This window comes from Siniperca chuatsi, linkage group LG13 (assembly GCF_020085105.1).
Source record: "Siniperca chuatsi isolate FFG_IHB_CAS linkage group LG13, ASM2008510v1, whole genome shotgun sequence".
NCBI lineage: Eukaryota > Metazoa > Chordata > Actinopteri > Centrarchiformes > Sinipercidae > Siniperca > Siniperca chuatsi.
This window is the reverse complement of record NC_058054.1, coordinates 27,233,698-27,248,458: the sequence shown is the minus strand read 5'-3', so window position 1 is coordinate 27,248,458 and position 14,761 is coordinate 27,233,698. Positions and strand designations below refer to the sequence as shown.

The following is a 14,761-nucleotide window of genomic DNA, read 5'->3' as shown; positions in this document are numbered from 1 at the left end:
TAAGACTCAATTACTGACAGAAGGTTTTTAAAAGATAAACGACCGAACACTTTAAAAGTTTTTCAAATCAGTTCCACCATAACCAGCTACAACAGTTAAATGCTGCTTATACGTTAAAGCATCAGTGATAATAACATATCATCCTATAACATATTTAACACTGAGTTCATTCATCATGCAGAATGGCCCCACTTTAGTTAAAGTACATTTTGCTGATAAAACTTCTGTACTTTTCCTTAAAGGCAGAATAAATGGGATTTGCTGGTTGCTGTTTGTAAACACACAATCCAAAGTTGGCCCCTCCTCCCGGCTCAGAGCGAGAGAGAGAGCTAGAGAATGAATGAAGAGAGGGAGCAGCGTTAGCGTGAACAAAGCAGTGAATCAGAGAAATAAAACGTTATTTTCTGATTGTTTCGTGGCGGTTACATTCTCAAGCAAACACAGCAAACTAATAAGAAACTAAGACAATACAGGCAGAGGGCAGGGTCTCTGCAGATGCAGACACCACCACACACTTCCAATGGGTCATAAGTGATGATTGAGAAGGATTCATTTTGTATGAGTCAATACATTTTTTTTTTTAGGAAGGAGTACTTACAGATGTGTTTCAGCGGGCTACCATGTAGTTTTGTCATTAATAAACCCATTTACGAATTAAACTTTGTTCATTGTTAATGATCTGTATGTGAAATTACATGGTTTTTCTACAATTGTGTGTGTTTTATCTTCTAACATATCATTTGCTTATTTTCTGCTAGAGACACAGAGTTTTGGTGCCAGTATTGTGACTAATGAGCCACACGTTCATAAAGCTGGTGTAGCCCTTAAACGTATTTGTATAAGAAATGTAAGTGTTTCTTTACTTTGAGTTCACTCTACAAAGCTCTCGGAATCCCTGCATTAAAAGTGCAGTTACTTTGTTAGACAAATAATTAAAACATTTGTCAAGGTTGATAAAATGTTTAAGGCCCAGACAACCACAGCATGTTGGTAGTCCGGTTCTTGACTTCATCATCAGTTGACTCGCCAAGCAGAAAGGAAACGTCCAAACTGAAGTCAATGAGTGACAGCAGGCCTGGTGCTGAACAGACTGAGGCTGAAGGGACTGGGGAGAGAGACGTAGACAGAGTGTAAGTGTTAGACGGGAATTTGCTTTAGAATTCTTTCATTTTATTAATTCATGGCAATGAAGCTCTCTCCTCTGTATATTTAATCTTGAGGATGACACGAGAAATAATATTAACGTCTGCATAATGGTGTCTCAGCAGATTTATCTTTTAGCGCTGTATAGTTTTGATCCAACTGACTGCACTGCATTTGAAAAGGAAAAAGAACATGGACACTCACCTCTTGATCTGCGTGGAGGAGGAGGAGGAGGAGGAGGAGGAGGAGCTTCGTACCAGCTTCTTAGACGAGGAGGAAGAGGAGGAGAAGGAGAGGGAGACTTTAGGGGACTTAGGGGGTGCGAGAATGGAGCAGTGAGAGGCCTTTGACAGGTTTAACCTGAATTAGATACACAAAGGAATCAACCAATTATAACATATGTATGTTTGATATTTTCCAAACCATTAAATATAATGCAACTAACAATCATAACAGCATAATGTAAAAATTAGATTGGAAAATTTGAACAAACAGGACTGACAGCATGTATGCAGGATGAATATTGTATCTAATTTATAAGAGCCTTACTGTTGACTATTCACTCTCTGCTAATGTAAAGGGTACCTTCTACTGCTGCTCCTCCACATTAAGTGTTCAACTAGCAAAACACGAGGTGACTTTTATTGTGAAGAAGCCACAGGAAATACAATGCCCTGACATTGACTGTTCATCAAAAATGCATCTACAAAACAAGGCAGCGGCCATTTTCAGCATTTTTTGTCAGTGGATCAGTTTTAAATATTACAAGGAGTGATGGAAGAGTCGGGAGCAGCCACAGTGAGCTGGTGGATGAAGAGCTGCAGGCAGGCGACCGACTACACACCTCCAACTCCTCGGCTAGGTACTGTAACCAACTTTACTGTGCCAAGCTCTTGTGTGGAAAACTACTCATGCTTATGACATGATGGAAATAGGCAGATTATTGAATGGTTTAACTACCAAAACAAAGTGAGTTTGTTTGGCTGCACTGTAAAAAGATACACCAGTTACTCTTCCGGTGTATTTCTGACAAAGAAGCTGCTCAACGAGTGTTCGCTATGCCCAGAATTCTGAGACCTGTAGTATTAAACCACACTTGATGTTGTGGTAACCCCAGGTGTCGAAAAATCAAGCAGGACTTGACTTGATTTTGTCACCTAGAGGACATTACAAATAATTCCCTGGAGACTTACCCTGTTAGAGAAATAGTTTGACATTTTGGGAAATGCGCTCATTCACTTTCTTTCTGAGAGTTAGATGAGACGATCAATGCCACTCTCGCTTTTTGATTTAACACATTTCCCCCTGTTTCCAGTCTTTGTGCTAAGCTAAGCTAACAATGTAGCTTCATATTTAACTTGCAGACATGAGAGCGTGACTAATCTTCTCATCCAACTGTCGTAAGGAAAGTGAAAAAGTGTGTTTCTGAAAATGTCAAACTTCCGTTAACCATAACGAATATATGCCTAACCCCAACCACAACCCTAATGTTAACCAAATACTAAGTTATAACCAACTTGTACCTTGAGGAGGAGGAAGCTGATCTAGGTGGTTGTTTTCCCTTCAGTGCTCTCAGTTTGTCTCCCTGAGTTAGACTGCCTTCCTTGCAATGATTCTACACACATATATACACACAGAAAGAGAGAGAGAGAGAGTATTATCAGTATGAAATATAAAAGGTCTTCAAATTGAGCTTTAAAAAATTGCGAAGTCACATTGTAAATATAAGTCAATTGTCTGTTTATAGTTTTTAAATAGTACAATTCTCATTATTAACGGAGCAATAATAACAATGCCAGAAAGTCCTGCCCCGCACCTCATCCAAGCTGTATGATTTGTAAAGGGTGGTGTTGATTAAGAGGTCATCCATGCTGGAGAGCAGGCGGGACATGGCTTCCTGTTCCTCTCCCTCAGAGTCAGGGCTGTGAAGCTGCTGCTGTTGACACTGTTGCTGTAGATGCTGCCGTCGACTCAGTCTCTGCTGAACCAGTTTCTGCTTGGAGCGATGAACGTCACCCTGGACCCACAAACTGTGCTGTTTCCTACACACACACACACACACACACACACACACACACACACACACACACACACACACACAATCACATACACACACACACAAGGAACAGACAATATTGTACATTCAGCCTGGATGCTGGTAGAAAATCTTTTCTGTGTACAGTAATTGATGACAAAAATGAAATGCAGAACTGTCTCCAACATCATTTTAGTAGTACTAAGACAAATCACCTGATTAAAAGGAATTCTTATGGAAATAAGCAAATATCTCACTACACACTTGCCTCAATTGTTATTACATAAACAAGATTTAACACTTCACAAGACTCTGAGCTGCTAGCGGCTCTGTGAGGCTGTACTTAGGCACAGCAGAGCTGTAAGATAAATGCTAACGTCAGCATGCACTCACACAATGCTAACATGCTGATGTTTAGTAGGTACAATATAATGTTTACCATGTTCACCATGCTAGTTTGGCATGTTAGCATGGTAACATACTGTATGCTAATTAGCACAAAACCCAAAGCACAGGTGAGGCTGATGGGAATGACATCAGTTTTGCAGGTAGGCCTATTTGGTCATAAACCAAAAAAGTATTGGACAAATTAGTATTGGGCGGCTGTGGTTTAGTGGTAGAGCGGGTCGTCCACCAATTGGAGGGTTGGCGGTTTGATCCCGGCTTCCCCCCAGCCCACATGTCGAAGTGGCCTTGGGCAAGACACTGAACCCCAAATTGCTGTGTGAATGCTTAGTTGGTTTCTTTGAACTGATGAGCAGTTGGCACCTGCCATCAGTGGGGGAATGTGATATGTAGTGTGAAGCGCTTTGAGTAGTCTGAAGACTAGAAAGGCGCTATACAAGTACAGTCCATTACCATTCAAATTTTGACCTGATCATGGTGCTAGATGAGAATTGAGGAGATCAAAGTGATTACAAGTCATACTTTTGGGACCATGAACGTGTTTACCAAATATTTCAGCAATCCATCCAATGGTTGTCAAGATATTTCAACAAAAAACAAAAATGGTTAGCATGTTAACATGCACATTACCAGCATTTGGAAGTTGAAGGATATGGTGTTATTATATATTTTTGTTATTGTCAACAAATCCCATGAAAAGATTAAAACTAACGTGTTAGTCTGTCTCTCAATACTTTCTGACTCCTCTACCCTGTCTTTGGCTCTCAGCTCCAAGCCCATTGCTTCCTACGGAAGAAATAAATCTTAAACAGATTTAAAGATTTAAACTTCTCTAAAATGATCTTCAAAGCCATCTCACTAAAGGGGGAACAAGCTACTGGTTGTTAATATTGGCGCAACAACTGCTACTGAAACTCACTCCTCTAAGAAGTTCTGCTGGGGGCCGATGATGGATCCAGGCCGGCAAATTCTGATCCAAGCGATGGCCTCAGCTGCAGTGAACCGGAAGTGCTTCATCAGGTAGCAGCCAATCAGAGTGCCTGTACGGCCCAGGCCAGCTGTGATTGGATAAAATATTTAAAAAGAGAAGGTTAGGAGAGACAAGTTTTGCACAAATGACGACAAGGTTTAACACCTAGACTTGCAACGCACTACTCATCTGCCAGATGCAATTTCATTGGCTTGGACAAAAAAAATCAATACACACACAAATCCACTCCTACCTTTACAGTGCACAGCCACAGCTCCTTCAGTACTTTCACACACATGCAGGAAGCGTCTAATGATGAGGTCGGAGGGCGTGGTCCCATCCAGGAAGAAGAGGTCATGGTGCTCAAATCCTGCATCCTCAAACCGCCTGCCATCATACAACATCCTGTTTAAACGGACCACGGCTGTGACGTTATTTTGGCGAAAGTATGTAAAATACGCCTCTGGTGCATGGAGAGGATAACCTGGAAAAACAATCATGATTATCATGGTTATAGTTATGGTAATATCATGAGACATTCCCGTTCAAATACTCTATATCTGACTAATATAACGCGACCTTTGACCAGAATAAACCTTACCATGACATTCTCTTGCTGACTTCAAATGAATTAATTCAATTAAATACAACTCTCAGTATTACTGGGGACCTTATAAAAGCTGGTGTGGGCCCTTGGGGAGTCATTTTAAACCCTGTGGTTTAGAGGAAAGGTTTTAGATGGAATCTGACTCACCATTCTCTATCTTACTGCGAGGGTGAGGGCTGCTGAATGCCAGAACTTTCCCTGGAATGATCCAGTTCATATCCCCGTTTTCTACTCGCTAAAAACACAGAGAGAAAAGGAGATGCAAGCGTGACTGAGGTACTCCAATTATGTGAAACATTTTAAACATTAGAATATAAATGAATGTAAATTTGTCATGATACTTTGATATTATTATTACAAATAAATAAAACCATGCTGGAGACAATTTGGAGCTTCTATCTCACACCTGTGGTACTATTAGTGTTGAAATTTCTTTGACTTAATTCTGCATTTCCCATTAATCAATCATTTCTCAGTTTTGCTCCAAATGTACGTCCATTTTACGCATAAAGGTCAGTCTGCTCCTCATGATAATGTCCTTTGTGGCTCTAGAGGAGCTTTCTGAAGAAAATAACCCTGATGATGTCATCAAGGTTATTTCCACTTGGGCTTGTAGACTAGACTAAACAGAAAGCCTGCGTTACAAACTGGGGGTGTGGCGTTTGAAAGATGTGGGCGTTCGTTAACCAAGTGATGCCATTGGTTGCATTATGGGAAATGTAGGATCCAGTGTTTTTGGAGCTATATTCATATTACTGACTGAAAAGCTGGATATTTTGGCCTCTGTTGCTTCAATTTTGTCTTTCAATTGCCTTGTCTTTCACATAATTCTTGTTATAGTGACTTGGATGTTTTATATTTGCTCTGTTAGTTTATTTTATAATTGTCCTTAATTGTGTCTTTCAGCTGTAATGCAAATGGCACTGTGTGTGAGCTGCTGACAGCTCTTCGTGTCTGCGTGCCCTCACCTCAAAATGTTCATAATCCTCAACATGGAAACTTTCAAAGTCAAAGAAGCCGTGTTGTAATGCCTGGGGGGGGGGCATAGAGAGAGAGGACAGTTGACTCAGGACAGCTTTAAAAAAAACACTGTGATGTAATTTCTCTCCTCATGACCTCTGTTGTTGTTTTTCTCTTTAAACTTTAAGGATTAAGACTAACAACATGGTGGTAAACAAAAAAACGTACTTGTTTTCAGGGCAGCTGTCATTTTTACCACTATACAATATACTTTTAAAAATATCTTACATCAGTTTAATATGATGTAACAACAGTGGGTTAGGTTTTTCTCCTTAGATGATGACTGGATAAACTTTAGCTGACATACCCTCCACTAATCTCTGATAGAGAGTCTGTGTGTATAAGGGGTAAAGGAAGTGCCTACCTAATTTGCTAATTTAAGTAATCCACTGTAGTTTATTTTAGTTGTGCTTGTTGTTTACCTTGCGTATTCCTTGTAAGCAGTCAAGGACAGTGAGGTTGAAGGAGCACTCTCCCACTGCTGCATCCCTGTGGGACACACACACACACATACACACAGAGACACACATACACACCAAGGTCAGCTTATTAGTCATAATCAATATTACTCAGCCTGTGATTTAGTAAAATTTTGACATTTGTAAAACGTCTTCTGTGGCTCTGGAGGCGCTTTGACAAGTCCCAGGTGGTTTGTAGTTTGCAAGACATGGGTGTTTAACAGGCAGGGAGGCTCTAACAAAAAGATGTGATTGGTTGCATTATGGGAAATGTAGGATCCAGCTTTCAAGTTTGACCAATAAAGTCAGGATGTCGCAGTCTCTGCTGCATCAATTTTAACCATTTTTAAATTTTTTATTTGTCTCTCACAAGTCCCCCAACTTTACGCAATGGCTTGCTGTTGTGTTTCGCAAAAATTAAGCAAATCTGCACCCAAGATGTAATGAAGGTGGACATCTATGGGCCGAAATATGTGTCACTAGAAACTGAATTTGAATAATTTACATTTGAATTGAAATTGCTCAACTTGAACAATTGCATTCAAAAACTGAATTCAAAAACTTCCCAATCGTACATGTTCAAACGCAAATCTGATTCAAAAATGTTGGAGAAATCGGAAATCAAGATTACGGGTTTCCCTGACGTTTCTCTCAGGTAAATAGCTACCATTACTGCTATTTATACATCTCTGTCACATAATGTTAGCTTAGTATGTTAACTTTATGCATAAACTCTGTTTTACGTTTGTCTTTACAGGTAGCCTACATTTGTGAGAAGTGACCTACAGAGCTCAGTGAAGTAGAAAACATTTGTTGTGAAGAGACAAAGAGGTAACTGTTAGCATGGAACTTTACTTGTAACACAGTAACTGTATTGTAAGTAATTGTCAGGGTGTGGGGGGTGGAAAGTACAACATGAAACAAATAGAAGAAGTGAAACATTAGTCAAGTATTTCTAGTAAAAAGACACCTAATAAACTTACAAAAGTTATCAAAGTAATGGTATAGTGATTACTGTAGCCACCCCATGTGAAATCCTCTATGTACGCATTAGTTACTTCAGACCAGTGACACTTACCATAATGAGGCAGAAACATGCCTGGAATAGACTTTATCCTGTAAGTTACCATGTCAACATAACTGAAGGTGGAATACTGATCTTACAAAGTAACTTGCTTGTGTACTTGAAAAACTGCTCAGTAAACAAAGTGAGGACTGTACTGTGTCCATGTTTCAGAGTGACTTGGATCTTTTCACTTGAAAATGTTTTATTTGTCAGACAGTTATTGCTATGATTGTTTTAAAATATTTGTCAAAGCTGCAGAGTATATGTTTAATACCCTTTCAAAATACTGTAGAGAATATTGCATAATTTAAGTTGTGATCTGTTAACACCATAATAAATGAGACTGAAATGTCTTGTCTTGCTTACAGAGTCACTATTTACTACCTGTAGTAAAGGATTACTAGCAAAACTCTAACATTTTCATAGTCAGGATGTTAAATGGACCAAGTTTTTTGACCCTTCTACATGCATGAAATCAATTAAGTTTTTCATAAAACCTAAAACCTAAAACCTTTAATTCCACGGTTTGGCCACTATGTCAAATTGGCTTCAAAGCCCGGAGTACTTCCTGGGGGCTTGGATTGAATAGGGTACTGTCTAGATGGTAACACTGTAATTGTAGAAACTCTCGCAAGATTTAGGTTTAAGCAACAAAACCAGTTGGTTAGGTTTAGGAACACGCACAATGAAGAAACAACGCGTACAAATCTTGCGCGAGTTTTGCAAATCCAGGGTTACCATATAGACACGACCATTGAATAGGGACCATCTTGGGGTCCGGTATCCAGTTCTAACAACAGAGCTCAACAGTGAGGAAGAAGTGAAAATCCCATTCAAATTCTGAATAGAGGCTTTTAATTTTAATTATTAGTGATAACGTCGTAACCATCCGAGGTAGACTTACGAGATTGTGAAATGAAGCCACAAGTCTGTCTGAAATCAACCTTGGTTTAAGAAAAACATGTTTTATTTGCGATCTAATGGAGAAGTACTACACTACCCACAATCCTAAAGTGTTACAGCGATGTCTCTGATTGGTGGAGCTAGCTGTTACCATGGAAATGTTTACCGCACCTGCGCAAACGAACCCGCGAACGGCTAGTGATCCTTTTCTTCAAACTTTATTTACACACTTACAACTTTCAACAGGTTTAGCTAGTGAGTTAGCTGCTACCACTGAATTCTATGATCGTTTATGTTACGTATACCACAGAGCAACCATGATTTCCCTTTCTGACATGCTGCGTTTTTTTAGAGAATCACTACAACACTATAATAATGACAAAGGTTAAATTCAGGAAGAAGCTATCGTCAGGTTGGAGTTATTGGAAAGGTATCATTTGCAATGGTTTATGGGATGCGTAGTTCCTTCAGTCTTAAAATAATTATGTACACAGTCTTGTACCATTGCCTTTTTTCCGTTTTTTGTTCCAAATCAAATGTTTTATGATCATAGTTCATGAATGAATGGGAAATTCACTTCCGGAGCCGCAGCCGTTAAAAAAGTGGACAGTCACTGCTGAGCTCTATACATCCATGATCTGAACTCGAGTGCTCTTCCTCTACCACCGGATGTGTCTCAGTGAACTGAAATTGAATTGCAAGAACTAAATTTGAATTGTGAGATTTAATTCAATCCTACATACTGGACCTTTAAAGGTACAGTGTGTTATACTGTGGCATCTAGTGGTGAAATTGCAGTTTGCAACCATTTGAATACCACTCGCAGCACCCTCCCCTTCCAAGCGTGTAGGAGAAACTACGGTGGCCACGAAACTCATGAAAAACGGGAATGGCCCTCTCTAGAGCCGGTGTTTGGTTTGTCCGTTCTGGGCTACTGTAGAAACATGGCGGTGCAACATGGCAACCTCCGTGGAAGGGGACCCGGTCCCTATGTAGATAAAAACGGCTTATTCTAAGGTAATGAAAACACAACAATTCTTATTTTCAGGTGATTGTACACTTATGGAAACTAGTATATTATATTTATATATTATAAATAAATATATTATATTCCATTTTTGCCAATAACTCCTCCTAAATGTAACACACTGGACCTTTAAGTAAAAAATAAATACAAACATACACATAATCTTAGTACAGTGTTTGGTTTACCACAGTAAAACATCAACAATGTTTTGTATTTACATTAGTGCCATATGCTGCTGTCAGATTCTTCACACTGGTGAGAAATGATGCCTTTGTAATGCTGCATAAAGACTGTTAGCAACACTAGCCAGTGTGTGTGTGTTTGTGAGTGTGTGTCTAGGTCTACCTGAACGTCAGGTAGCCTGTGTTGTTTCCTGAGATCAGAGTCCTGTAGGCTTCTTCTGGGCTTCTTTTTAAATAGATTACCTATAGGGAAGAGGTTTTACTGTATTATTAATAATGGACAGATGGACAGATAGGATGAATAGAAGGAAAGATGGACAAATAAAGAGATAGTTACAGTGTAGGCACCAATGAGAACAGCAGCATTGGCTCTCTTCTTCTGGTCATAACTGGTGTAGTGGACCAGTTTTTTTCTAGACATCATGAAGGACTGAAGTGACAAAAAAGGTCAATATCTAATGAATAATGAGTACAACAACACAACAGCACGAGTGATTTAAATGTCCCATGTCCACACAATGTAGACTATGAATTTACACCACAGAGCTTTATGACAGCCTAAGAAAGTGTGTAAACGCTCTTCCACCTTAAATCTCTATAAAAGAGTACTGCCCTGCATGTAAAGTGCAGAGCTCTGTCTCTGTTACCTTGAGCTTCTTGTTGAGTTTGCAGCAGTATCTGTACAGCATGGCCAGGTTGAGGGGCCCAAAGTCTGCATAGAAGCTGCAACACACAGAGAAACAGAGAAACAGATGAATGTGTCATATACTGTACATCACTCCAGCTATACAGTTTCATATGCGAAAACCCTGCACATTGAAATATTTGCTTTTCTAAGCTTTCTAGAAGTATAGGCCCTATTCCAAATTTCCCAATGTTCATATGTGTAAAAGAAAGCTTGTCAGATGTGGCTTCTCGGGTATGTGTGCATCTGAATTAAACTTCACAAAATAAAATAGTAAAAAAAAAAAAAAATTAAATAATAAAAAATGATTTTGTGTTTTCTGCATTTTAATGTCACTCCAAGAACAGGAAAAGGAATCAGGGCGGTAGCTACCACTAAGTTCACCTCTGGAATATTTCTGGGAATTTAATGTTGTGAAGAGGAGTTTACATTCTACAGTTTGAAACAAATTACACATGTTGGGCCTTTAAGGCTGAGCCTGATATTTTTAGAATAAATATCTGACTGTTCGAATGGAAAAACTGGACCGTGTTTAGACAAACTAATTAAATGTATTAAAAGGGATTTAGTATTCTCCACCATAATTATCTAAATATCTAGCTGTGTAGACAGCTGCCAGGTATGATGGGAATAATGTAGGGAGATCAAATTTTCAGAGAAAATATCTGAACAGTCACACGAATAAATAAAATGTGAAATTTGGGGGTTTTCTTTTTAAATATTTATATTATATATTATTATATTATATATTTTATAGAGTCTGGTTGATGGCAAGTCAAAAGAATCTTAGTTGGTGGGCTCTGCTAGGATTTCTAAAGTCCTGGGTCCCACTCTTCGTACATGGATATATGGATTTTTTGGTTCTTCGAAGCTGCTTAAAATTCATGTGGACCTGTTGTTAGAGGAAGTCCTTCAGCCCAAACCATGATTATTTTATCCCATACATGAACTAATTTTCAGATACAATTGGCTTGCTTTCTTAGAGGTATAATGAAAGAATGTTGATATAATTATCATTTTAAATGAGAACATGCAGGTTATTGAAAAATCATTATGATCTGTCTGCATAATTATGACATAATGAAGAGTTACCTATACTTACACATGATAAAATAAACAATAAAAGGAAAGTTTTCACATTAAAAAGGAACCAATCCAAACAATCCAGCAAAAACATAAACTCAACACAGAGATTCTGATTGTCCAGAACTTATGGGATTTAATTTGACATTAAAATGGGAATTGGTCATTTGAACACTAATTCTTATTAAATGTTTAACTGCAGAACTCACTTAGCTGAAAATTAATGCTGCTTTTTAAGAGATTTTAGTAAGGTTTCAAGCAGGCTTATGATTATCACTTAAAAGTCTCTTGCATGTCCATTGGGGAGAACTTCACCAATCATGCACCAACATCACTTGTCGTCTGATCACATTCACTAGTAATGTTTAATTGTTTAGCAGTGATGAAGTGTAACAGTGGAAACATTGTGGAGCACAATGTAGAACAAAATGACACCCATAAAAATGCAGGAACACATAAAATGTGACTTATGTCTGTGAATTTATTGCCCTGGTGAATGCTGGGAGGGTTCCCAACACATCTGCTTCATGTAACTGCAATCACATGATCAGGAGTCAGCCAGTCATATGAATGCTTTCAACTCCCTACTCATTTTGTCTTTATTTCAAAATAAGAGCGCACTGTTATTCAACTAAACTTCATCCAAGATTAACAAATCAACCATAAAACTGCTTTCAAAGAACCACATTAGCTGGATGAGAATAAACAGCAAACGAGCAAACGATGTGGGCTTTGTAGATATTTGGCTGACTTTCTGGGGAAGACCTGGTCTAATTAGGAGAGACGGCATTCATCCCACTTTGGATGGAGCAGCTCTCAAATCTAGAAATCTGGCCGAGTTTATTAGTGGACCAAAACCATGACAACTCAGAGTTGAGACTAGGAAGCAGAGTTGCAGTCCTACATGCTTCTATGCACTTCCACAGCAGTTATCCATCCAAAACGCCCCCCGACCACTTAAAATTGTTATAGTTTGAAGTTTTGTCATTTCCTGTTTTATTTTGTAGTGTGTGCCTGTCGTGTGTGTGGAGAATAAACAGTATTATATACAATTAGTTAAGCCACATTTGAAGAACAAGGCCCTGGTTGCAAAATGAGTCAGCAAAGAATTCAGACACGGTATCAGTGGATGCTGTTCTTGCACGCTGTCAATGCAAAGCTTGAATCATCAAAGAGCTATTTGATTTAGACCTCTGTTTTGTGTTTTGTGAGTGTTGAACAGTCCTGCATTTTTCTTCATTTTTCAAAATAAAAAGTGTTTTTTGTTGTTTGATGACCTGCAGAAATCTATCCATGTTTTGATCTCATCTCGTTCGGATCACTGTAATTCCACTTATTCCTGCCTGAGCCAGATCTCTATCCCAGCGAGAACGTTTCCAAAATGCAGAAGCAAGGCTTTTGACCCACAAAAACATGATAAAGAGAACTACTGATTACCATTTAAAAATGTTATTGACAACCTTCACGGCAATGTTACAAAGATATTTCTAGAGGACCAGATGTGTGTCCAGAGGTTCAGGAAATTTGCAAAAGCAACTTATTTTTATTCCTTTTCAGAGTTTGTGGATCTTAGATAAATCTCAGCATTGCGTTGCTTTTTAGCTCTCCTTCACTCACTGTGTGCACCTCAGTCACTGACTGCATAATAAGCTGCTGCCTGAGTAAATCACTAAGTACTAATTACACGTACTTTATGAGTGGAAGCAACGAATTGCACAGTGCTTTCATGTAATACAAACCATGTAGATATATTCCATACACAAACTATGGTTCTTCCTCTAAATGTCAGTTAAACTTAAAAACTCATGTCTGTAATTGATCTGACTGGCACACTTAAATAATAACTTTAAAGCCTACTAATAGTCAGCCAGGACTTGTAAGTTTTTACAAACAACAGCGTATGCTTTTGTTTTTTCTCAAAAATAAGTACATTATTTTTCAATTCATTGTTGTTATTTTGGTTGATGATACTGACTTAAGTGCCATGTCAAACGCTATCTACTGTGTCCATTAGATGTAAAAATGGTAGACTGGTTCAAATGGTAGATTTGAATGATTAAGCATCCAGTCAGAATGGTGTCATCCAGTGTTTGTCCTAAATCCCTTTCCATCTCGAGGGCACAGCCCCTGATCTCATCTTGACCTATATCTTACAGTGGGATCATAACCACTAGCTGAACATGTATGGAAATGAATGGGCTTTACTTACAGGCTGGAATTCAAATGACCAAAGGAGTATTTCCTCATCAGCTTGCTTCAGCATAAGTAAATTAATTTACATGTACTACAGTACCACATGGGGTGATTGTATTGCTTCATTCAGAGTGAGTGGCTTACTTCTCACACAAATGCATTTTTTATTCTAACTGAAAAAGTCTTCCTCTTACAAATGCAAGGATTTCAAATGCAGTATTTGGGCCAGATCATGAAGGAAGGAAAGAAGGAAGGAGGAAATTAAAGGGCAAAGGAAAAGATGTGGGAAGTGGGATTAACCATGACGAGGCTACTCCCTTGCACTTCCTCCTTCCTCCAATTTGTCACCTGTCTGTACGATGTTTGATAACTTACTTGCTAGCGCATATTCATATGATATATATGTATATATATATATATATATATAGTATATACATATATTTAATAACTAAGACTGTGTTCTTGAAGCATCAAAACATTCTTTACTTTTTGCATGCAAGGAGATTCTAACTGTTTAACTGTGGATAAATCTGTCATCGCAGGGAGCCTAATTACCAATAGTCAGTTAAATATCATGTCTAGAATGCTAATGAGCCTGATGAGATGAATCTTGAATTTTAGGAAAGTTATGATCATCATCATTACCAGATTAGACTATCGCAACTACCTGGATTGCAGATGATCAACTGTAAGTGATGCAGAATCCAGCAACCTGTGTTCGTCAGTGGAGTAGGAGGGGGTTAGGTTGTGGAGGGCTTTGTAGGTGATGAGGAGAATTTTGAATTGGATTCTTTGTTGAATGGGGAGCCAGTGGAGGTCTTGAAGGAGGGAGAGTTAACAGGAGGCTGACATGTGTGTTTGTGTGTTACTAGTAGCGTATTTTTGCTGTTCTAGCTCATCACAGTTAAATTTGTTCGATTCTTAAACATGCACTAGTTCAGCTAAAGCACTCATAGCTCTCTCCTTCTATTAATGACTTTCTCC

At 38.7% G+C, this 14,761-nt stretch overlaps 1 protein-coding gene across 3 annotated transcripts in view; it reads right to left on the bottom strand.

The window, feature by feature from the left end:
* Nucleotides 1–289: 289 nt before the first annotated feature.
* The window catches only part of LOC122887148 (dual specificity protein phosphatase CDC14AB-like), a 30,046-nt gene continuing 15,574 nt past the window's right edge, over nucleotides 290–14,761 (bottom strand). Inside the window, exons 3-14 of one of the 3 annotated variants that reach the window (XM_044220092.1) lie at nucleotides 10,464–10,539; nucleotides 10,154–10,246; nucleotides 9,980–10,059; nucleotides 6,603–6,669; nucleotides 6,129–6,191; nucleotides 5,308–5,395; nucleotides 4,807–5,037; nucleotides 4,503–4,641; nucleotides 2,960–3,185; nucleotides 2,667–2,758; nucleotides 1,348–1,503; nucleotides 290–1,105 (exon numbers count right to left, since the gene is read on the bottom strand). In XM_044220092.1, the coding sequence (XP_044076027.1) occupies nucleotides 1,057–1,105; nucleotides 1,348–1,503; nucleotides 2,667–2,758; nucleotides 2,960–3,185; nucleotides 4,503–4,641; nucleotides 4,807–5,037; nucleotides 5,308–5,395; nucleotides 6,129–6,191; nucleotides 6,603–6,669; nucleotides 9,980–10,059; nucleotides 10,154–10,246; nucleotides 10,464–10,539 (1,360 nt within the window). In that variant the 3' untranslated portion in view covers nucleotides 290–1,056. The remainder of the gene's footprint in view (nucleotides 1,106–1,347; nucleotides 1,504–2,666; nucleotides 2,759–2,959; nucleotides 3,186–4,502; nucleotides 4,642–4,806; nucleotides 5,038–5,307; nucleotides 5,396–6,128; nucleotides 6,192–6,602; nucleotides 6,670–9,979; nucleotides 10,060–10,153; nucleotides 10,247–10,463; nucleotides 10,540–14,761) is intronic. The other 2 variants (XM_044220093.1, XM_044220094.1) reach the window with 2 other exon arrangements.